The sequence below is a fragment of the Plecotus auritus genome (genome assembly GCF_963455305.1).
Source record: "Plecotus auritus genome assembly, chromosome: X".
Classification (NCBI taxonomy): domain Eukaryota; kingdom Metazoa; phylum Chordata; class Mammalia; order Chiroptera; family Vespertilionidae; genus Plecotus; species Plecotus auritus.
Window position 1 is genome coordinate 77303238 of NC_137784.1, and position 24841 is coordinate 77328078.

General features: G+C 40.3%; 1 protein-coding gene across 1 annotated transcript in view; it reads right to left on the reverse strand.

Annotated features, from left to right (window-relative positions):
• TRMT2B (tRNA methyltransferase 2 homolog B) overlaps nucleotides 1-24841 on the reverse strand; it is a 61399-nt gene that overhangs the window by 11481 nt on the left and 25077 nt on the right. Inside the window, exons 6-11 of the mRNA XM_080652680.1 lie at nucleotides 20718-20864; nucleotides 19482-19576; nucleotides 18931-19145; nucleotides 18665-18766; nucleotides 17767-17886; nucleotides 17439-17538 (exon numbers count right to left, since the gene is read on the reverse strand). Coding sequence (XP_080508806.1) covers nucleotides 17439-17538; nucleotides 17767-17886; nucleotides 18665-18766; nucleotides 18931-19145; nucleotides 19482-19576; nucleotides 20718-20864 — 779 coding nt within the window. The remainder of the gene's footprint in view (nucleotides 1-17438; nucleotides 17539-17766; nucleotides 17887-18664; nucleotides 18767-18930; nucleotides 19146-19481; nucleotides 19577-20717; nucleotides 20865-24841) is intronic.

Consider the following 24841-nt stretch of genomic DNA (forward strand, 5'->3'; position numbering starts at 1 on the left):
GAGACATGAAAAAATGCTCAAAGTCACTGATCATCAGAGAGATGCAAATCAAAACAATGAGGTATCACCTCACACCTGTCAGAATGGCTACCATCAACAAATAAACAAATCAACAAATGACAAGTGCTGGCGAGGATGTGGAGAAAAGAGACCCCTAGTACACTGGTGCAGACTGGTGTAGCCATTATGGAAAACAGTATGGAGTTTCCTCAAAAAATTAAATATGGAACTGCCATTTGACCCAGTGATCCCACTTCTAGGAATATATCCTAAGAAACCCGAAATACAAATTAGAAAGAATGTATGCACCCCTATGTTCAAAGCAGCACAATTTATAATAGCTAAGATCTGGAAACAGCCCAAGTGCCCTTCATTAGATGAATGGATAAAAAAGCTGTTGTACAATTATACCATGGAATACTATGCAGCAGTGAAAAAGAAGAATCTCTTACCCTTTGAGACAGCATGGAGGGACCTAGAGAGTATTATGCTAAGTGAAATAAGTCAGTCAGAGAAAGACAAGTATCACATGATAGCACTCATATGTGGAATCTAAGTAACAAAATAAACTGATGAATGGAGTGAATCCAGAGATATGGAAGAATGGAACAGAGTGTGAAATCTCAGAGGGAATACAGGGGACTGTTGGTGGGTGGGAGGTAATCAACCAAGGACCTTGTATGTATATATGCAAAACCCATGGACACAGACAATGGGCAGTAAGGGCCTGCGTCAGGGGTTGGGGGTGGGGAGTGGGGGCGGGATAGAGGGGGTAAATGGCAGCAAATAGAGGACATATGTAATACTTTCAGCAATAAAAATTTATTAAAATAAATAAATAAATTTTTTTTAAAATAAAGATTGAAAAAGCCAAACCAGTGTGGATCAGTGGTTGAGTGTCAACCTATGAACCAGGAAGTCATGGTTCGATTCCTGTCAGGGCACATGCCCATGTTGTAGGCTAGATCCTCAGTGGGGGGTATGCAGGAGATAGCTGATCAGTGATTCTCTCTCATCATTGATGTTTCTATCTCTTTCTCCATCTCCCTTCCTCTCTGAAATCAATAAAAATATATTTTTAAAAAAGAAAAAAGATACAACAAAATGAAAAAATATCACATGTTCATGGATTAGAAGAATCAACATAGTTAAAATGGACATATTACCCAAAGCAATATACAGATTTAATGCAATCCTCATCAAAATGCCAATGTCATTTTTTAAAGAAATAGAAGGAGCAATCATCGGATTTGTATGGAACCACACAAGACCCCGAATAGCCAAAGCAATCCTGAGAAAAAAGAACAAGGCTGGAGGTATCACACTACCTGACTTCAAAATATACTACAGAGCTACGATAATCAAAACAACATGGTATTGGCAGAGAAACAGATACACAGATCAATGGAACAGAACAGAGAGCCCAGCTGTAAAACCACACATATATGGACAGATAATTTTCAACAAAGAAGCTAGAAACACACAATGGAGTAAAGAGAGTCTCTTCAATAAATGGTACTGGGAAAACTGGAAAGCCACATGCAAACGAATAAAAGTGGATTAAAGTTTGTCCCCAGGTACAAAAATTAATTCAAAATGGATTGAAGACTTAAATATAAGACCCTAAACAATAAGTTACATAGAAGAAAACATAGGTACCAAACTTATGGGCCTGGGTGGTAGAGAACATTTTATGGACTTGACCCCAAAGGCAAGGGAGGTAAAGGCAAAAATAAATGAATGGGACTATATCAAACTGAAGAGCTTCTGCACAGCAAAAGAAACGGACAACAAAACAAACAGGCAGCCAACCAGATGGAAGATGATATTGGCAAACAGTAGCTCCGACAAAGGTTTAATTTCCAAAATATATAAAGAATTCATAAAACTCAACACCAAACAAACAACCCAATCAAAAAGTGGGCAGAAGAGCTGAACAGACACCTCTCCCAAGAAGACATACAAACAGCCAATAGATATATGAAAAGATGTTTGACCGCACTGGCAATCGGGGAAATGCAAATCAAAACTACAATGAGATACCACCTCACACCTGTTAGACTGGCGATTAGCAACAAGACAAGCAATATCAAATGCTGGCAAGGTGGTGGAAAAAAGGGAACCCTCATTCATTGCTGGTGGGAATGTAGACTGGTACAACCACTATGGAAAGCAGTCTGACGATTCTTCAAAAAAATTAAGAATAGAACCAACTTATGACCCGGCAATTTCTCTCCTGGGTATATATCCGAAAAACTCAAAAACATGTATCCACAACTATACACTGAGTGGCCAGATTATTATGATCTCTGAACGCCTAATAATCTGGCCACTCAGTATATATTCTTTATATATTTTGGAAATTAAACCTTTGTCGGAGCTACTGTTTGCAAATATCATCGCCCATATACATATATATATATATATATATATATATATTAGAGGCCCGGTGCAAGAATTCGTGCATGGGTGGGGTCCTGCCAGCCTGGCCAAGGGGAGGGGATATGGGTGGTTGGCCGGCCTGCCTGCTGGTCGAACTCCTGGTCGAGGGGACAATTTGCATATTAGCCTTTTATTATATAGGATATACACTGAGTGGCCAGATTATTATGCATTCAGAGATCATAATAATCTGGCCACTCAGTGTACATGCACCCCATGTTCATTGCAGCATTTTTCATAGTGACCAAGACAGGGAAACAACCAAAGTGTCCTTTGATAGAGGACTGGATAAAAAGAAGTGGTACATATACACAATGGAATACTATTCAGCCATAAGAAAGGATGAAATACTGCCATTTGCAACAATGTCGATGGACCTTGAGAATATTATGCTAAGTGAAATGTTAGTCAGAAAAAGCTGGGAACCATATGATTTCACTCATATGTGGTATATAAAACTGAAACTCATGAACAGAAACAGCAGTGTGGTGGTTGCCAGAAGGAAGGGGATAGGTAGTGAATGGGGTCCTAATATATAGTGATGGGAGAAGATTTGATTTTGGGTGGTGGGCACACAGTGCAATATACAGATCTTGTAACATAGAAACCCACACCTAAAACCTATATGATCATATTAACCAATGTTATCCCAATAAATTTAATGAAAAGGGGGGAATAAAACACATGGAAATGTTAAGAGTATATAGATCCTTTAACCTGCCAATTCCACATCAGGGATTTAATACATATACTATCACATACACTTACTTATTCATCACATACACATAACATTCCATATATGTGCAAAGATATATGTACAAGGATATTCACTGAAAAAGGGTGGTAAAAAATAGAGTACAAACAACCTTAAAATTCATTAGTAAGGGACTAGTTAAAAGACATATTTGTGAGAAGAATGTTTACAAGCAAGTTCATTAATTATTTCAGATCTGGAACTTGGTTTCATTTTTTAATAGTGATAAGAATGGTGCAGTACTAGGAAAGTTATGGAAAATGCTATAAATTTTCCTTTAAAATGAGAATCTGGTGTTTCTGTAATTTATTGTTTTCAGTAAAACTTCATATGTGTTTTGGACTTTTTGAGAGAAAAAAAACTATATAGCCTATTTTAAAAATCAAGTAGACCTATAAGTATTGATGCAGATTCTACATCACTGTAGAAAAAAACACCAAAATCTTTTGTTAACTGAAAAGCATGGTGTAGACGGTGTTAACAGTCTGTTTCTATTTTTTTTAAGAGAGAGGGATGGTATGTACACATACATGTATGTGTATACACACACATACAAACACTTGTATAGTCACAGAATATCTATATTAGACTACACAAGAAACTGGTATGAGTGGTGATATCTGAAGGACAAGGGGTCAGAAGTAAAAAAGAGACTCACTGAATTTTTTCTACCATATGCATCTACTGGCTTTTCAAAATAAATATTTCTTGCCTTTTTGAAGCCATGTTTATTGTTTTATGCAATATGAATGTTAGCAGAATCCTAGGTTTACTCTTTTTTTAATTTTAATAAATCTTTATTCAGATTATTACAATTGTTTCTCCTTTTTCCCCCCATAGCTCCCCTCCACCCAGTTCCCACCCCACCTTCTGCCCTTACCTCCCCCTCACTGTCCTCATCCATAGGTGTATGATTTTTGTCCAGTCTCTTCATGAACCCCTCATACCCCTTTCCCCCTGAGAATTATCAGTCCACTCCCTTTCGATGCCCCTGATTCTATTATATTCACCAGATTATTCTGTTCCTCGGGTTTTTAATTCACTTGATTTTTAGGTTCACTTGTTGATAGATATGTATTTGTTGTTCATAATTTTTCTCTTTACTTTTTTCTTCTTCCTCTTCTTTAAGAATACCTTTCAGCATTTCATATAATACTGGTTTGGTGGTGATGAACTCCTTCAGCTTTTTCTTATCTGTGAAGCTCTTTATCTGACCTTCAATTCTGAATAATAGCTTTGCTGGGTAGAGTAATCTTGGTTGTAGATTCTTGCTATTCATCACTTTGAATATTTCTTGCCACTCCCCTCTGGCCTGCATAGTTTCTGTTGAGAAATCAGCTGGAAATCGTTTGGGTGCTCCCTTGTAGGTAACTGTTTTTCTCTTGCTGCTTTTAATATTCTCTCTTTGTCTTTTGCTCTTGGCATTTTTAATTATAATATGTCTTGGTGTAGTCCTCTTTGGATTCCTTTTGTTTGGGGTTCTCTGCCCTTCCTGGACTTGTAAGTCTATTTCTTTCACCAGGTAGGGGAAGTTTTCTGTCATTATTTCTTCTAATAGGTTTTCAATATCTTGTTCTCTCTCTTCTTCTGGCACCCCCATAATTCAGATGTTGGTACGCTTGAAGTTGTCCCAGAGTCTTCTTACATTATCTTCAACTTTTTGGATTTTTTTTTTGCTTTTTGCTTTTTCGGTTGAGTGTTTTTTGCTTCTTTGTATTTCAATTCTTTGACTTGATTTTTGTGTTCCTCTAGTCTGTTTTTGGGTCTCTGTATAATATTTTGTATTTCAGTCAGTGTATATTTAATTTCTAGTTGGTCTTTTTTCATATCTTCGAGGGTCTCGTTATATTTATCGGCCTTTTCTAGGATATTCTTGAAAAGCCTTATAACCGTGGTTTTGAATTCTATATCCAGTCGTTTGTTTTCCTCCATTTCTTTCGTTTGTGATCTGATTCTTTGACGCCGCATTTTCACTGCTTCCCTGAGTTGGTAAGGTAGATTTGTGTGCTAGGTTTCCAATATGGCCCAGTGTGTCTGCCTCCCCAGTTAACCTGAGGTGGACACTCTTGGTGCACCCCTTTGTGGACTGTGTGTACAGCCTTGTTGTAATTAAGTCTTGATTGTTGTTGGTATCACTGGGAAGAATTGACCTCCAGGCCAGTTGGCTGTAAGGATCAGCTGTGTCTATGCTGAAAGAAGTTCAGTGCTGGAGTCAGCCTTATAGGATTAGACTTGCCAAATTCCAATAGCCTCTGTGCTCAGCTTGGATGGGGTGGAGTCTCAGTCTTGGCTTCCCGTCAGCCTTGCCCTTGCGCGCACGTGCGCGCCTTCAGACCTCTGCCTTCCCCGGCTCCCGAGTCTTCGCCTGAGAGTCCAGACTCCCCCCACAAGAGCGTGGGTCCCCAGGGGCTCGCCTGGAACTGGGGTCCAGTGCAGTCAGAACTGGGGCTCAGTGCAGTCAGGAGCCTCTGACTCCCTTCCACTAGGGAAAGCCTGTGGCAACCTCCGCAGCCTTTGTGCGCACTGGCACGCGCGCGCCTTCAGACTTCTGCCTTTCCCAGCTCCACACGCGCGCCTTCAGACTTCTGCCTTCCCCACCTCCTGAGTCTCCGCCCCTGAGTCCAGACTCCCCCCCACAAGAGCGTGGGTCCCCAGGGGCTCGCCCGGAACTGGGGTTCAGTGCAGTCAGAACTGGGGTTCAGTGCGGCCGGGGGCTTCCTTCCCCCTTCCGCCAGAGAAAGTCAGCCAGGCTCTCAGCCGCCCTTCCTCTCTGCGCGCACAAAGACCCTTTGCCGTACCTCCAATTCTCTGTGAGCTTTTCTCTTTACTTCTAGTTGTAGAATTTTCACTCAGCCAGCTTTCCTGTGGTTCTGGATGGTGTCCATTCTGTCTTTTAGTTGTAGTTTTGAAATTGTTGTGCGAGGCAGCAGTTTAGGTGCTTACCTATGCCGCCATCTTGGTTTCTCCCCCTAGGTTTACTATTAATCACTGCATTTTAAAACCTGTTTTGCACAGTGAATATTTTCATTTTATTTGAAAATTAAATAACATAAAAAAGTATACTGTAAAGTCTCCTTCCCACCTGTGACTCCCATCTCTGCAGTTTTCCCCCACCAGAGATAACTACTATCATCAGTTTCTTATATAACTTCAGTTTCTCTATGAATATACAAGCAAATATAAATCTCTACAATCTTCATCCTTTGCCCTTTTTTCACAAATATAGTTTACTATTACATAAACAATTTTTGCACACCTAGCTACTTTCACTTAGTAACATACCTTAAAACCAAAATCACAAGGCACAAAAGAAAAAAACAATCTGGACATATTCAAAATTAAATACTCTGGGGTTCAAAGGATACCATCAAAAAAGTTAATAGAGAACCCACAGAATAAGAGAAAATATCTGCAAATTATTTATCTGTTAAGGGACAGGTATCCAGAAGCCAGACACAAAAGGCCACATATTATATGATTCCATTGATAGAAAATGTTCAGATTAGGCAAATCAGTAGAGAAAAAATAAATTTGTGGTTGCCTAGGGTGAGGATGGGGGGTATGGGGAGAAATGGGTGCATGATATCTTCTTGGCTTAATTAAAATGTTCCACAATTGTGACAGATGCACAACTGTGGAAATATGCTAAAAACCAATGAACTATATAAATGAGTGATCTATATGGTAATTATATCTCAGTAAAACAGTTTAAAAAATTAATAACTTGTATGATACAAAGTACCAAAGCAAAGACAGGAGACAACATACACACTGGAAATAAAATTGCAGTTCACATGAAAGACAAAGCCTTTTTTCCTTAATTTATAACAAATTCCTGGAAATTGATAAGGACAAGAACCACAGCCCAAAAGAAAAATGAACAGAGGATATGAAAAGAAAATATTATAAATGCTTGTGAACCATGAAAGGATTTGCAGCACAAACGTTTTTTAACTTTGATGATGTCCAATTACAGACACATACACACAGACAACTTATTTATTTATGTGTTTTTATTTATTTGTTGTTGTCATTGTTTGGGTTTTTGATGTCATATCTAAGAAACCTTTGCCTAACCCAAGGTCACAATGATTCACACCCATGTTTTAGCTCTTACGTTTAGTTCTATGATCTATTTTGAATTCATTTCTGTACATGGTATAATGAAGAACGAAGTTACTCTGTATGTAGCCAAATTTAACAACCTTTTATTCTATGGCTTCTGAATTTTCATAGTTAGAAAGGGCTGCTGCACTCCAAGATTATAAAGAAACTAGAGGCCTGGTGCACGAAATTCGTGCATGGGGGGTGTTGTCCCTCAGCCCAGCCTGCACCCTCTCACAATCCAGGACTGCTGGCTCCAACTGCTCACCTGCCTGCCTGCCTGATTGCCCCTAACCACTTCTGCCTGCCAGCCTGATCACCCCCTAACCACTCCCCTGCCAGCCTGATGGATGCCTAACTGCTCCCCTACCAGCCAGCCTGTTTGCCCCTAACTGCCCTCCCCTGCAGGCCTGGTCACCCCTAACTGCCCTCTCCTGCAGGCCTGCCCCCCCCCAACTGCTCTCCCCTGGGTCCCCAACTCCCCTTCCCTGCATGCCCGGTTGCCCCCAACTTTGCTCCTCTGCCGGCCTGGTCACACTAACTGCCCTCCCCTGCAGGCTTGATCACCCCCAACTGCCCTCCCTTGCAGGCCTGGTCCCTCCCAACTTCCCTCCCCTGCTGGCCATCTTGTGTCCACATGGGGGCAGCCATCTTGTGTGTTGGAGTGATGGTCAATTTGAATATTACTCTTTTATTAGATAGGATAGAGGCCGGGTGCACGGATGGGAACCAGCTGGTTTGCCCTGAAGGGTGTCCCGGATCAGGGTGGGGGTTCCCTTGGGGCATGGGGCGGCCTGGGCAAGGGGCCTGTGGTGGTTTGCAGGCCGGCCACGCCCCCCGACGACCCAAGCGGAGGCCCTGGTGTCTGGGATCTATTTATCTTCTAAAACTGAAACTTTGTAGCCTTGAGCACAGCCAAGCCTCCTGCTTGCTCTGCGGCCACAGCCATTTTTGTTGGGATTTGTTTATCTTCTATAATTGAAACTTTGTAGCCTTGAGTGGAGGCCTGGGCCTGCCAGAGTGTGCAGGAAGCTTGGCTCCCTCCATTACTGGGGAAACCCAAGCCTCCTGCTCACTCCGTGGCCACAGCCATCTTGGTTGGGTTAATTTGTATACTTGCTCCTGATTGGCTGGTGGGAGTGGCTTGTGGGTGTAGCAGAGTGGTGGTTAATTTGCATATTACTCTTTTATTAGATAGGATTCTATGATTTCCTAGGGTACACTTATGGTTTTCCCTTTTTACATTTAAATCTCTAACTCCTTTATAATGTACCCTGGTATACAGTGTGAGACACATATCCAACTTTTCTTTTCACCATGGCTTGCCAGTTGTCCATTGTCATTTATTGAATAATCCATCTTTTTCCCATTGATTTGAAATGCTGCCTTTATCATATGTTTTTTAAAAATTAAAGAGTAAAATAAAAATAAAGTATAAATGGAAGAGTAAATGTGCAAGAGTAGACAAGGAAATAAGACTGAAAACAAATGGGCCTCATGATATCATTTGGGGTAGAAGCTCTTTCACAACTTTCCCAATTTTGTTTCCATGGTTACTGGTCTATTTAGATTTACTATATCTTCTGGAATTAGTATTACCCACTGCATTTTCTAGTATTATCCATTGCATTTTCCCAGAAAATCACCCATCTAGGGTTTCAAATGTATTGCAAGGGAGTTGTACAAAGTACTTCTAGATCATTTTTTAAAATGTCTTCTTATTGGTAGGAGGGAAAAATGGCAGCGGAATAGACAGACGTGTTCCGAGCCTTGTCCCAAAGCAGAAAGAAAGAACAGCTGAGGGTCGCACGAAGAGTGTTTGTTGGCAAGTTGGGGGACAGCTGAACTCCAGAAGAAGGTGGGGGACTGCTAGATGGGTTCCCCTAACCGGGCAGCCCCCACTGCGGCTGGGTCCCCTCCCGGAGCTACGGGCTTGGACTCGGAATCTGCGCCATCTTGAACCGGAAAGTGGAGCTTATCGGAAGCCTGAGAATCCACAACTGCGGCACCCACGGAACAGCTGCGAGCCCCAGAACACCGGTCCCCAATTGGCGCAAACACGCGCATTCAGAGGAGCTCTACACTCCACCACGGAAAGGTCAGATTTCGCCTGGGATAAGGTGAGGTCTCTGGTCCTGGCGGGAGAGAGGAACGCGCGTTTTGCGGGAGCTGGAGGACCAGGGAAGTCTGTGCCTAGAAAAATCCGTGGCTGTTGGGGCTGGCGTGATCTGTGAATGAGGAAGGGGGTCCTCAGAGCTGCTAACAGAAGGGCTCTCCAAAAAGCAACCCATTTTGATCTGACGAGCAGGGACACCCTAAGAATTTCAGGGGTGTGCCAGCTGCCTAGACTTAGGCGCAACCCCGGAGTTCGCACACTTGGGCTTTTTCCTCTTCACATCCTTGCTTCTGATTACTAAGCCCAATACATAGGATCACCCAGTTGGGGACACCCTGGGAGACTGCAGGGGAAAGTTGTTTTTCTGGATTCTGGGGATCGGAGCGGGGAGTGACCATCGGAGAGCCAGCTCTGAGGCAGCCCACTCCCACAAACCGGTAGTGAGTGCCACAGGGAAAGAAGGCTCTAACACTGCCTAGAGAGGCCATAGATAGACCCGGAAGTCAATCCAGAAACACTGCCACTCAGGGGCTGAATCACAAATTGACTCTTGTGTAATCAAAAATAAAGGAATACGAGAAATTAAGACACACCGCCTGCTTAATATCAGGAATGGCTTACAACACTGAAGAGCAGTGGAACGCAGGGAACTGCAATACTGTCCGGACTGAGAAACAGGCGTGCCAAAAAGAACAACAAAGGAAGTGAATGACCTTCACTACTCCACATTTTATTTTTATTTTTTATTATTTTTTTTACTTTCATTTTTTGCATCTTTTACTCAAGAAACTAATTTTTTTCTTTATTCCTCACTTGATTTTACCTTTTTAATTATTACATTTTTATTTTCAATCCGTATTATTACTACTACTATTTTATCTTTTTTTTTTAAAGTGTCATTTTATTTTCTCTTAATTTTATTTTGGGATTAGTGTTCTACATTCTATTTTTATCTTTCCTTTAGCATCGTTTTACTCTATCTCAACTCTACCTTTATGCCATCACTCTCTTCCTAACCTTCCCCTTTTTGGTGTCCTGTTTACCTTACCCCTTTCCTGATTTAGATTTTCCCTATTCTTTCTGTTTACTCCTTGTTCAATTTCACCCTACATACAGATCTAATCTCCAATCCCCTGCTCCAAGTCCATACACACCTCTCTCTTCGCTGTCTTAACTATCCAAAAAATTGTTTTTCTCTCTGTCCTTTTGTTGTTGTTCGCTTGAATGTAGATTATATCGAATTTTTATGCTTTTTTGTGAGATTGTTTTGCTTATTCTTCTTTTGTTTATTTTTTTGTTTTGTGCTTCTGCTTTCCCTTGACTCACTCAATATTAGTTGGTGTTGTAGTTTGTATTAATCCCCAGGTACTTGTTGCTGGCATTTGCTGGGATTAGTGATTGTTCTACTGGAGTTTTATCCCCAATATATATAGTCTGTTCCCCTTTCTCTCTTAGTCTCTTTCTTGTCTCTCTTACTTTTCTTTTTCTTTCCCTTTTCCCAATTTCATTTTGACACTCCTTTTTCTTCTTCTTCTTCTTTCTTTCTTTTTCCTCTTCTTCTTTCTCTCCTATCCCCTAATTTGCCTTTCTCTGGTGGGCACCTTTATTAGAGGTTATTAATATCGTGAATACATTTCTGTTCAGTGCCTTGTGTGTTGTACCTGGTAGTGCTGTATTTTGTGCCTTTAAATCAACGCAGGAGAGAGAGAACTACATAACCAGACACCCAGAGAAGAGAGACCATGGGGAGACAAAGACAGAGCCCGCATATGAAAGAAAAGCAGGCATCACCAGAAAAGGAAGTAAACAAAATGGAGGCAAGCAACCTTCCAGAAAAAGAATTCAGAGAAATGGTTATAAAGTGGCTGAAAAGAATGGAAGACAAATTCGACAATATGAGCAAGAACCAAGAGGAAATGAAGAAGAACCAAGAAGAAATGAAAAATGACATCACTGCTGTAAAGAACTCAATAGAAAGTATCAAGAGTAAACTAGAAGAAGCAGAGGAATGCATCAGTGAGCTAGAAGACAAGATGGGAAAAAATACCCAAGTAGAGCAACTTCTAGAAAAAAAATTAAAAGGCAGGAGGAGAGCCTAAGGAAACTTTGGGACAACATGAAACAAAACAACATCCGCATAATAGGGGTTCCAGAAGGAAAGCAAGCTGAGCAAGGAATAGAAAACCTCTTTGAAGAAATAATGACAGAAAATTTCCCTGATATAGGGAAGAAAAAACCCACACAAATCCAAGAAGTTCACAGAGTCCCAAGCAAAATGAACCCCAAAAGACCGACGCCAAGGCACATTATAATTAAATTGGCAAACACCAACGACAAAGTAAGAATCTTAAAAGCGGCAAGAGAGAGACAGAAAGTTACATACAAAGGAACCCCCATAAGACTAGCAACTGATTTCTCAACAGAAACTCATCAGGCCAGAAGGGAATGGAATGAAATATACAAAGTCATGCAAAGGAAGGGTCTGAATCCAAGAATACTGTACCCAGCAAGGCTGTCAATCAAAATTGAAGGTGAAATCAGGACCTTCACAGACAAAAAGGACTAAGGGAATTTATTACCACCAAACCAGCAATGCAAGAAATGCTAAAGGGTCTGCTGTGAAAAAAAAAAAGAAATAGGAAGCGAAGAAGGAACACAGGGGTAAAGAATAGGAATGGCGACAAATAAGTACCTATGAATAATAACTTTAAATGTAAATGGATTAAATGCCCCAATCAAAAGACATAAGGTAACGGATTGGAAAAAAAAACACGACCCATATATCTGCTGTCTACAAGAAACCCACCTCAGAAAAAAAGATGCACACAGACTGAGGGTGAAGGGATGGAAAATGGTTTTCCAGGCAAATGGAACTGAAAAAAAAGCTGGGGTAGCAATACTTATATCTGACAAATTAGATCTCAAAGTGAAGGACATAACAAGAGATAACGAAGGCCACTTGATAATACTAAAGGGAGCAATACAACAAGAAGAAATAACTCTGGTAAACATATATGCACCCAATACAGGAGCACCCAAATACATAAAAAAACTCCTGGAGGATATCAAGGGAGAGATTGACAGCAATACAATCATAGTAGGAGACTTTAATACCCCACTATCACCATTGGACAAATCCTCTAAACAAAAAATCAGCAAAGAAACATCAATCCTAAATGACTCACTAGACCAGATGGAATTAATTGACATCTTCAGAACATTTCACCCCAAAGCCATAGAATATACATTCTTCTCAAGTGCACATGGCTCATTTTCAAAGATAGACCATATGTTGGGACATAGGCAAAGTCTCTTCAAATTCAAGAAGATAGAAATCATATCAAGTATCTTCTCAGACCACAGTGGCATAAAACTGGAAATCAACTACAATAAAAACAACCCAAAGAAATCAAACACATGGAGACCAAACAGCATGCTATTAAACCATGACTGGGTTACCAGAGAGATCAAAGAAGAAATAAAAAACATCATGGCAACAAATGACAATGAAAACACTACAATCCAAAATCTATGGGACACAGCGAAAGCAGTCTTGAGAGGGAAGTTCATAGCTCTACAAGCCTACTGCAAAAAACAAGAAACAATGGTAATAAATTAGCTAACCCAACAACTCAAAGAGTTAGAAAAAGAGCAACAAGAAAAGCCCAGTGTAAGCAGAAGGAAGGAAATAATAAAGATCAGAGTGGAGATAAACGACATAGAGACCAAAGAAACAAAACAAAAGATCAATGAAACCAAGAGCTGGTTCTTTGAAAGGATAAACAAGACTGATGAACCTCTAGCCAGGCTGACCAAGAAGCAAAGAGAGAGGACCCAAATTAACAAAATCAGAAATGAAAGAGGTGAAATAACAACAGATCCCGCCGAAATACAAAGGATTGTTAAAAAATACTACGAACAACTCTATTCCAACAAACTGGACAACCTGGAGGAAATGGACATATTACTAGAAAAATATAACCTTCCAAAACTCAATCAGGAAGAATCTAAACAGCTCAACATGCCGGTAACTATGGAAGAAATCGAAGCAGTCATCAAAGAGCTTCTGGCAAACAAAAGCCCGGGGCCAGATGGCTTCACAGGAGAGTTTTACCAAACATTCAAGGAAGAACTAAAACCTATCCTCCTCAGACTATTCCAAAAAATTCAAGAGGAAGGAACACTTCCAAGCTCCTTCTATGAAGCCAGTATCACCCTAATACCAAAACCAGATAAAGACAACACACTGAAGGAGAATTACAGGCCAATATCCCTCATGAATGTAGATGCCAAAATCCTCAACAAAATTCTAGCAAATCTGATCCAGTAGTACCTCAGAAAGATCATACACCATGACCAAGTAGGGTTTATCCCAGGAATGCAAGGATGGTACAATATCCGCAAATGAATAAATGTGATACATCACATAAACAAATTGAGAGATAAAAATCACATAGTCATATCAATTGATGCAGAAAAAGCATTTGACAAAATCCAACACCCTTTCTTGATAAAAACTCTCAACAAGGTGGGAATAGAAGGATCATACCTCAACATAATAAAAGCTATATATGATAAACCCACAGCTAACATCATACTCAATGGGCAAAAACTAAAACCATTTCCCCTAAGAACAGGAACAAGACAGGGATGCCCACTCTCACCACTCCTGTTTGACATAGTACTGGAATTATTAACCATTGCAATTAGACAAGAAGAAGAAATAAAAGGCATCCAAATTGGAAAAGAAGAAGTAAAACTCTCCTTATTTGCAGATGACATGATATTGTACTTAAAAAAACCAAAAGACTCCATCAAAAAACTAACAGACTTAATAAGTAAATTCGGCAATGTAGCAGGATACAAAATTAATGCCAAGAAATCTATGGCATTTCTATACACCAACAGTGAACTTACAGAAAGAGAGACTAAAAAAGCAATCCCATTTTCCATCGCACCAAAAAAATTAAGATACTTAGGAATAAACCTAACCAAGGAGGTAAAAGACCTATACGCAGAAAACTACAGGGCACTGAAAAAAGAGATAGATGAAGATGTAAACAGATGGAAGAACATACCATGTTCATGGATTGGTAGAATCAACATCATTAAAATGTCCATACTACCCAAAGCAATCTATAGATTCGATGCACTCCCCATTAAAATACCAACGGCATATTTCACAGACCTAGAAAGAACTCTCCAAAATTTCATCTGGAATAAAAAAAGACCCCGAATAGCCACAGCAATCCTGAGAAAGGAGAATAAAGTAGGAGGGATCTCAATACCAGATTTCAAGCTGTTTTACAAAGCCACTGTCCTCAAAACAGCCTGGTACTGGCACAAGAACAGACATATAGATCAATGGAATAGAATAGAGAATCCAGATATCGACTCAAACCAATATGCGCAATTAATATTTGACAAAGGAGGCATGAGCATACAATGGAGTCAAGACAGTATCTTCAATAAATGGTGTTGGGAAAATTGGACAGATACATGCAAAAAAATGAAACTAGATCACCAACTTACACCATACACAAAAATAAACTCAAAATGGATACAGGACTTAAATATAAGACGGGAAACCATAAAAATACTAGAGGAATCCACAGGCAGCAAAATCTCAGACATATGCCAAAAGAACTTCTTCACTGATACTGCCCCTAGGGCAATGGAAGCCAAAGAGAAAATAAACAAATGGGACTACATCAAAATAAAAAGCTTTTGCACAGCAAAAAAACCATCAACAAAACAACAAGAAACCCCACTGTATGGGAGGACATATTTGCAAATGTCATCACTGATAAAGGTTTAATCTCCAACATCTACAGGCAGCTTATACAACTTAATAAAAGGAAGATAAATGATCCAATAAAAAAATGGGCAACGGACCTAAATAGAATCTTTTTGAAAGAAGACAGAAGGAAGGCCAAGAGACACATGAAAACATGCTCAAAGTCACTAATTATCCGAGAGATGCAAATCAAAACGACAATGCGATACCATCTCACTCCTGTCAGAATGGCTATCATCAACAAATCAACAAACGACAAGTGTTGGCGAGGATGCGGAGAAAAAGGAACCCTCGTGCACTGCTGGTGGGGATGCAGACTGGTGCAGCCACTGTGGAGAACAGTATGGAATTTCCTCAAAAAACTGAAAATGGAACTCCCATTTGACCCAGTAATCCCACTCCTAGGAATATATCCTAAGAAACTAGAAACACCAATCAGAAAGGATATATGCACCCCTATGTTCATAGCAGCACAATTTACAATAGCTAAGATTTGGAAACAGCCTAAGTTCCCGTCAGCAGATGACTGGATCAGAAAACTATGGTACATCTACACAATGGAATACTATGCTGCCATAAAAAAGAAGGAATTATTACCATTTGTAGGCAACTGGATGGAATTAGAGAACATTATGCTAAGTGAAATAAGCCAGTCAATGAAAGAAAAATACCACATGATCTCACTCATTTGGGGATAATGAAAAACATTATAAACTGATGAACATAAAGATAGATACAGAGGCAGTAAAGCATCAAACAGACTGTCAAATTACAGCGGTAAGGTTAGGAAGAGGTGGGGGAAATAAGAGATCAACTGAAGGACTTATATGCATGCATATAAGAGTAACCAACGGATGCAAAACATTGGGGGGTGAGGGCATGTATGGGAGTGGGGTGGGGGGGCAATGGTAAGATATGTACACATATAATACCTTAATAAAAAAAATTTAAAAAAATAAAAAAAATGTCTTCTTATTACTAGTTATGCTCATTTTCTCATTTAAGACTATATTTTTATGTTTTAGTCCTTTATATTCTTGATTTGGTTTATATATCTATTTTATTTTCTTTTTCCAATAACACCTACTTATTTGTGGAGTCCACAGGATTTGGTTTTGTAGCTAATTAATTTCTGGATTTTTTAAACATTATTGATTTATTCCTTCAGTTTCCTCTAGGTTTATTGTTCTTTTTTCTAGCTCATTGACTTCAAAGCTCAATTTATTTACTTTTATTTTCAGTTTTAAATTATTTTTATTGAATTTATGGGGTGACATTAGTTAATAAAATTATATAGGTTTCAGGTGTGCAATTCTATAACACATCATCTGTATATTGTGTTGTGTATTCACCACCCCAAGTCAAGTCTCCTTCCATCACCATTTATCCCCTCTACCTCCCCTACTCCCTTCCCTCTGGTAATCACCATACTATTGTCTGTGTCTGTGAGGGTGGTTCTTTTGTTTGTTTGAATTTGCTTAATCCCTTCAATTCATTTACCTTTAAATCTCACTTTTTTATCCAATCATATCATATGCACTTTATACCCACCTATGTGGTTTGAATATTACAAATAAATTGTATTACTTATATAAAAAGAGGGAGGAGAAAGGGAGAGAGAGAAAAAGAGAGAGATTATAAGAAGAAAACATTTCAAAAAATCAAAATAATTGACCAGGGCCAGAAGGAAGAGGCATTCACTTTGGATGCAAAATTTAATAGGATGCCAAAAACAAACAAACAAACAACTCAGTAATCAAGACACATAATATTTTTATGCAGTATTTTGGAAAATCAAATTAGAAAACTATGGCCTGCAGGCTGGCTGCCTATTTTGTCAATAAAGTTTTATTGGAACCAGGGCCAGGATTAGTGCAAGGTGAATGAGGCAAGATTTAGGAAGTAGAAGAATGGATCTCACCTTTCTAAACAATCTTAATATTTTGTTCATCATCGATTTGTGTACTAATTTTTATTTTTGAAAATATGGCATTAAAAATGTATCTCAATTACTGAGATTTTGGGCATCCTTTAAGTTATACACAGAAGTGAGTTGCTTCACTTGCCTCACCCAAGACTGGACCCTATAATTGACTCTTAGTGGCAGTATAATAACTTTTTTCTATTTGTTAACCCTTCTCTGTATTTTCCAAATTCCTCAAAATAAGCATGAATTACTTTGATCATCAGGAAAAAAATAACTTAAAAAAGATGTCAAGACTCACTCAATGATATTCCTAGTAGTTTCACCATAGGGCTTGCAGGAAATAAAAACTAGTGTGCGGATGGCCCTGCAGTTTCGAATGGCTTGAACCACCTGGTAATCTGAAGGCAGAAAGACATTGCTATTAATATAATTAAACTATCATGATCTGGGTTATCACAAACTCTCAATTGGCCAGCACCTAGAATTGGTGAGGAATAGAGGAGAAAAAGGGTTCAGAGCCAGTCAAATGGGGGCACCGTTAACGTGGTATATGAATGGGGCTAAAGCTAGGGAACATCATGGGAACATCCAAATAGTTCTATAGCAGGAAAGCTATTTGTCCTTACACAGTCCTGCCCGGGCTGGGTTTACCACAGCAACAATTAACTGCCCATTTTCCTTTGACTTTAGCAGCTGTGGCAAAATCTTCTCTGCTTGACCAGCATAGAATTCACAGTTGGTGATGCCTGCAGAAGAGAGGCCCACATGACATAAATGAAAACTCATGCCCAACAGTGGGGTGCAGGGAGCTTTAGCTTTATAGAAATGTACAGGAGCCAGGGCTCTGTCATCTTCCTTTGGATCTAGCATACCTCTGAATAACAATGAAAGAAATGCTTCTGGACCTGCTTCATTTTTCCAACATGCTTTCCCTTGCAATATCTCAATAGGCCTTCCAGCTTGAGAGGCGCTAGACAGTGTTATTTTACAATTGTGTGACTCACACAGCACATAAGTACCTATCCCAAGAAGAGAACCTTGATTTTACTCAAGTGCTCTTCTGTTACTGAAGGTTTTCACACAGAGCCATCAGAGTTGTGTCAAGGTGTGATGGGGGGACAAAGGGATCTGTTTTATATATTGCAATTTAGCATAAGATTTTGTTCAAAGAAAAGGTTCTGTTGCTAAAAATAGTTTGAAACCTATTGTATTATGTTCTGGTGCCTCATGAGTCTAATTTCAAGAGGCTCTTCTATATTATCCAAAGTTGTGACAAGTTCCCCTGCTATCAGTTAGGCTTATTTCTTCCCTCAGCCTCCGCTTCTAGATAGAAAAAAAAAAAGATTTAGCCATTGGGATCTCTTTCAGAAAATCATCAGGACCCAGCTCTGATCACTACAGAACACCCTCCCTTTCTCCCCACAGGTCATAGATACAGTATATGCCCTTTCCCCCAAGTAACCGCTTTTATAGCACAGAAATAACTGCAGCTCTTCGTTTCTCCCCAGACTGTGTGCAGTGTACCATTGAAGGCTGCATTCCACCTGGCGTCCTCTACTGCCTGCTCCACCAACTCAATCCCAAGGACCTGGGAGGTATATTTAGCCAGAGAGAGACCAATCACACCTAGGGAAGTAAGAGAGAATGAGAGGAGGGTATTTTAGGGTTTCAAACTAATGAGTTTATGCCTGCACCACTACCATCACCTCCCCACCCTGAACCTAGTGTGCTGGGTGAATGGAGTTTGGGAGCTAGGCAGCATGTAAAGTCGGCCCTGGGCTACCACTTGCCAGTTCCACAGCAGATATCAAGGAGGATGGTGTTAGAATTCACTCCACTCAGCTTCCCCATGGTCCGATACAGCATCTCTGCACCAGCAGTGTTAATTTGGAAAAAGGCATCTGGAGAGATGCGGACCTTCAAGCCCAAGAGCTCTTCAAAGATGTGGGGTTCCCCAAAAAGGAGCTGGAAGGGGGACTGCTGATGGCTGCAGCGGGTCCTGGTGCTGGAAAAGAATAAAAGAAAAAAGCATCTTGGAATGGTAGACCATTTTATCTCTAGTGATTGGTTGGAGAGGGAGGCCCTAGCATCTCATTTAGGAGGCACAAGCTCTATGGCATGGCCCTGAGAGCTCTGTAGGAGTTCCTCTCTCATGGGATGGAGGTACATGCAGACACTCTCTCATCTACAGTCTGGCCTGGGTTCCTGAACATGCATGGTGTACGAGGGCCAATACCACTTAGCCCTGATCCACCATAATCAGCAGCCCTGCCTCATCAATCCCCAACCCAGACTATGGCAAGCCATCCGCCTTGTGCTTGTTTGGCTGTCCCAGGTTTACCTTTCCTGGAAGTACAGTGATGTCAAGTTACAGACTGCTCCTGGACCTTTGATGAAAAACTCCTTTACAGTTTCCTTCTGAACACAGAGCTCCTCCTGCCCGGACCACAAAATCAGGAATCAAGCAAAGACTCATCTCTGACAAGTTTTCTCTCCTGGCTCAACAATCACCAGCCCCGCAGTAGTCACACAAGAGGGCACATTTCTCTAATTTTATTATAAATAACACTTAACATAAAGCAATGTTCTATAGGACAAAAAATAAGTTATTTCACATCTCAGTAGAAGCATCGCTTTCCTTACTGGCTTTTGACAAATCCTATAACATAGATACACACTTTCTCTATTCTGAGCCCCTTTAAAGAAAGTATGAGTTATTCTTGTAAACAGGAGCTAAACTAAGCTTTTGTCCCATCCCAAAGAAGCAGTAACCTTTCAATTCCCTTCATACTTCTCCATTTCAAACATCCCAACCACTCACAAACACCACCTCAGAGGACATGAGTGATAGGAGAATGAAAAGTGCTAGGAAGAGAATGAGCATGGTAACTAACTCCTTTATTTGAGTTCAGAATATTTTAAAATGCCTACGTCACTACAGAGAGTCTAACCATTAGCTTAACACAAGTATATATCACAACAAACTATGTTGGAACTATAGAGTTAAAAGGCCAGGAATTAATGACTTGGGTTCAAACCCTAGCATGGCTATTTCCTGGCTCTGTAACCTTGGGTACTTATATGCCTCTATTTTCCCATTTGCGAAATGAGGATGACAATACCTCTCCTTCTCCCATGTACTTCACAAATGGGTTAAGATGATCACACAAGTACAGGACTATTTTAACGTGTGAATGTTTGAAAGCTCCAAGTGCATTACAAATGTAAAGTATTATTTGGGTTATGAAATTTTGACTATATTCTAGTCTCTATTGAATTGGTTTATGGATTTAGTAGAGCACCTACTAACTTCCATGGGCAAAATTCTTATGAAAATACTTAGGGTTCCTAAAAAATACTTAGGGGTCCTCACATGATAATTAACTTGGTAACCTGGCCTCAGTCTCCATGGTTTGATAATGCTATCAGCATTATCAACTCCTCTTGCCTACCCACACAGATATTCTGTGGATGTGCAGTTTCTGCTATCTGCTCTGAAACTTCCAAAAGCCAACTACAGCATAGTAGTGGTAGGGGTTGCTATGGAAGCTGCCCAGTATCATCCTGTGAGTCTCACCTGACTTAATTCCTGGGGATGGAAAGTAATGATGGCCATTGTGTGCCCTTGGCTATTGGTGCGGACTGTGAGCTCACGCCAGTGTCCACCTTCATGAAACAGAAGGCAGGGCTCCAATGGGGACTGTCGAAGGAATACTTCGTAGTACTAGGAAGAAAACACTATTATTACACAGGCAAAACTAACAAGTTATACAGATGATTATTTATGCTGAGTGATGTTATGGACTGCATTGTAACCCTCCCCTCCAATTCACATATTGAAACCCTCCCAGTACCTCAGAATGTGACTGTATTTGGAGATAAGGTCTTTGAATATTTTTATTGATTTTAGAGAGGAAGGGAAAGGAAGAGAGAGGAAGAGAGAGATAGAAACATCAATGATGATAAGAGAATCATTGATCAGCTGCCTCCTGCACACCCCACACTGAGGATGGAGCCTGCAACCCAGGCATGTGCCCTGACCAGTAATTGAACCATGACCTCCTGGTTCATAGGTAGACTCTCAACCACTGAGCCACACTGGCTGGGCTAAATTGCCAACATCTTGATCTCAGACATTGCCTTTAGAACTATGAAGAAATAAATTTCTGTTGTTTAAGCCACCTAGTTTGTAGTATTTTGTTATGGAAGCCCTATCAAACTAATAAAGTAATGTAAGAAACATGATCCCTGCCTTTTCACCTTACAGAAGGACATAATCCATTGTTTTCCAAACAGTAAGCTGCAGGAAGGCTTAGAGTTGTATCCTTAGTCTGGCACATAATAGTTGCTCAATAATTATTATTGAAAGAAGGCATGAATGAACAAGAAAGGTATTTTATTTGTATGTACAATCTAAGGTTATTCTATATACTAATGGCCCAGTACATGAAATTCATACACATTAAAAGGGAATTAATTAGAGGAAATATTTTAATATTGCTATTTGCCCTTTCTCTATAATAGAAGTATCAGAGATGAAAGAAAATTAGTAAAATGTATATGAAAATCTGCCTCCTGTCAGAGTAGGGGGTGCGCTGCAGGACCTGGGGTCAAGTCCCCGCTCACAACCCACACACGCTTCGAAAACGCAGGAGACCCAGACCCGGCCAGCCCCACCCCTATTGAGTGAGACCCAGACCCAGCTGGCCCCACCCCCATCAAACCCCTCCAGGTTGGGGGCACAGCCTCAGGTCCCCCAACCTGGCGCCGGGGGGGTGGCAGCCTCAGGTCCCCCGGCCTGGCACCGGGTTGGGGACACAGTCTCAGGTCCTCCGTCAAGCCCTGTTGGGTGGAAGGCGCAGCCTCAGGTTCCCTGGCCCGATGCTGGGGTGGGGGGCGTGGCCTGAGGTCCCCCGTCAAGCCCCACCAGGCGAGGGGTGTGGCCTGAGGTTCCCCATCAAGCCCTGCCAGGCAGGGGGTGCAGCCTGAGGTCCTCTGTCAAGCCCTGCCGGGCGAGGGGCACAGCCTGAGGTCCTCATCAAACCTTGCCAGGCAAGGGGCGCAACCTGAGGTCCCCATCAAGCCCTGTGTGGCCAGGGGGGACGCGGCCTGAGGTCCCTTGCCCGGGCCAGGCGCCATGCAGCCTCAGGTCCCTGCTGTTCAGTTGTGATGTTACAGTATCCCGGTTAATTTGCATATTCCTCTATTATTAGATAGTATGGAATACAATAATCTTCCATTTCTGTGAATTTCTCCTGGCAGCAATTCCTAATTTACTACTCAGATGCTGTGATTCTATTCCTACCTATAACTTCCTGATGTAAGCCCACGTTGCTGCCACAACAGGACACATTTTCTGATTTACTAGGTCCTTTCATTTTTAAAATACATGTATTCTAGGTCCACTGTATTTTCAAACAATCCCAAAATTATGTATAGAAGGGGGAGTTATACCAAAAAACAGTGCTGCCTTAGAGGGTAAAAATCAATTAAGGCTACACTTCATCACTTTTGCTATATCACATAAATGCAATATAATAAATAATATGCCTATCAATACTGAACATATTTTTCAAATTTTGAGGTTGGTGATTTAAAGAAAAACTGGTTCAATTGGTGTTTACTGGTTGGTGGGTAAATAATTTTTTATTTTTGGAAACAAGATTCAAATGTCACTGAGTTCCTAGAAGGACAAGAAATTGAAAAACTGAGTCAGACCTGGAAGATAGTGGATAAGTAAATATGAAATACAGCCTCTCCACGGTAGGAGCTCAGGTCTTGGTATCTTCATTTATGAAATAGAGACTGAGACTCCTATTCTCATATGGAAATAGGTATTAATAGTGAGGGGAACTGTAATCATATTGTAATATATAAATGTATATTGATATATAAATGTATCAAATCAACACATTTACACCTTAAACTTACCAATGCTATATGTCAATTATATTTCAATAAAAATAAATTTTAAAAGAAGGAGTGAAGGGGCCTTCTAGTTAAAAAAAAATAATAACCTCCTAAAAATCCTACTAAAATGATATAAAAGAATAAAAAAACCATAAGCTTATTTAAACTCATTGCTCTATCAATTCTCCCTTCTTTCTTTCCTGCACCATCATTTTCCTCCCTCCCTTATATTCTAAGGTTATTCTATATACAGTATAGTATGGAATACAATATAATATAATAGGATTTCAACATATGAAAACCTGGGGACACATTCAGACCACAGCCACACTTATCATCTTCTAACATACCATATACCTGTAATTTACTTTATTGTGTGTGTGGTTTTTTAAGTCTCTCTCTCCCTACTAAAATGTAAATTCTACGAGAGGAGGAATACTTTCTTCATTATTGTATCCTAAGTACCTAAGAATAATGTCTGGCACTTGTAGGTATTCAATAGTATTTTTTGAATGAATAAATGAAAGAAATAACAAAGATAAAAGACAAAAAGGGCAAACTATAAAGTCTTCAAAGATGGAAGGCAGACTGGAATGACAACTGACTTGTTAAAAGGCCAGGAATTAATGACTCTCTCATCTACAGTCTGGCCTGGGTTCCTGGACCTGGATGGTGTACGAGCTATCTGGATTGCCTATAAAGGGGGACCTAATGAGATGTAAAGCTTACCTGCTCCAAATAACCCTGGGAAGTCTCAAACTTGAAGGTGCAAGGCAGTGGAGGAGGCAGATATAAGGTAAGATATGGGGCTAAAAACAAGGTTTGAAGTCTAGACACAAAACTGGCAAACATCGTCATCCTACCAAGAATGATCATCCTCCTCTAGCAGGAGACTGTAGTGTTTTATTCTAAGAGAAAATGAACCCACAAAAGCTCTGAATTTGGAGCTTACCAAGCACAATGGTGGTGGTGGTGGTGAAGTAAAAACAGAAAGTTTCAATATAAATCTTCATTTTTAATAGTTGGAACCAAATCCCCCTTCCATACCCAAACTCTAGAAGGCCAGCAACCAGGCAGGAAACTTGGAGATGATTTTCTCATGAAACTGAATATCCCCAGAGTAAAGACCTCCTGAAAAAGACACACAGGGGCACCCCCACACATACAATTCACAGCAGTGAAGCCAAGAATCAACAAATCCACTCAAGCTGAATTGCTAATCAGTTTTTTAAGGCCTCCCTCTTAAATGAAGTCAGCCAAGTATCACCAGCTATTTGATAAAGCTTCCATTGTGAAAGACAGTGCCCAAAACAAACAGCAAAAAATCCTGAAGGAAAACAATTCAAAGAACAGAAAGCCCTAGCTGGTTTGGCTCAGCGGCTAGAGCGTTGGCCTGTGGACTGAAGGGTCCCAGGTTTGATTCCAGTCAAGGGCACATGCCTGGGTTGTGGGCTCAATCCCTAGTAGGGGGCGTGCAAGAGGCAGCCAGTCAATGATTCTCATCATTGATGTTACTATCTCTCTCTCCCTCTCCATCCCTCTCTGAAATCAATAAAAATATATTTTTAAAAAAAGAACAGAAAAAATACACCCACACACATATTACATTACTAAATTCTATTACTAAAAAGAACAAGATATTATACAAAAGGAACTATCAGAGAACAAGAAAAATCTTTTGAAAACTAAAGTTAGGGTAGTAGAAAAATTATATAAAGATGCTGGCATTTATGTCAAGAAAATTTCACAAAAAGGCAAAGAAATAAAAAATAGTAGAGGAATCAATACTTG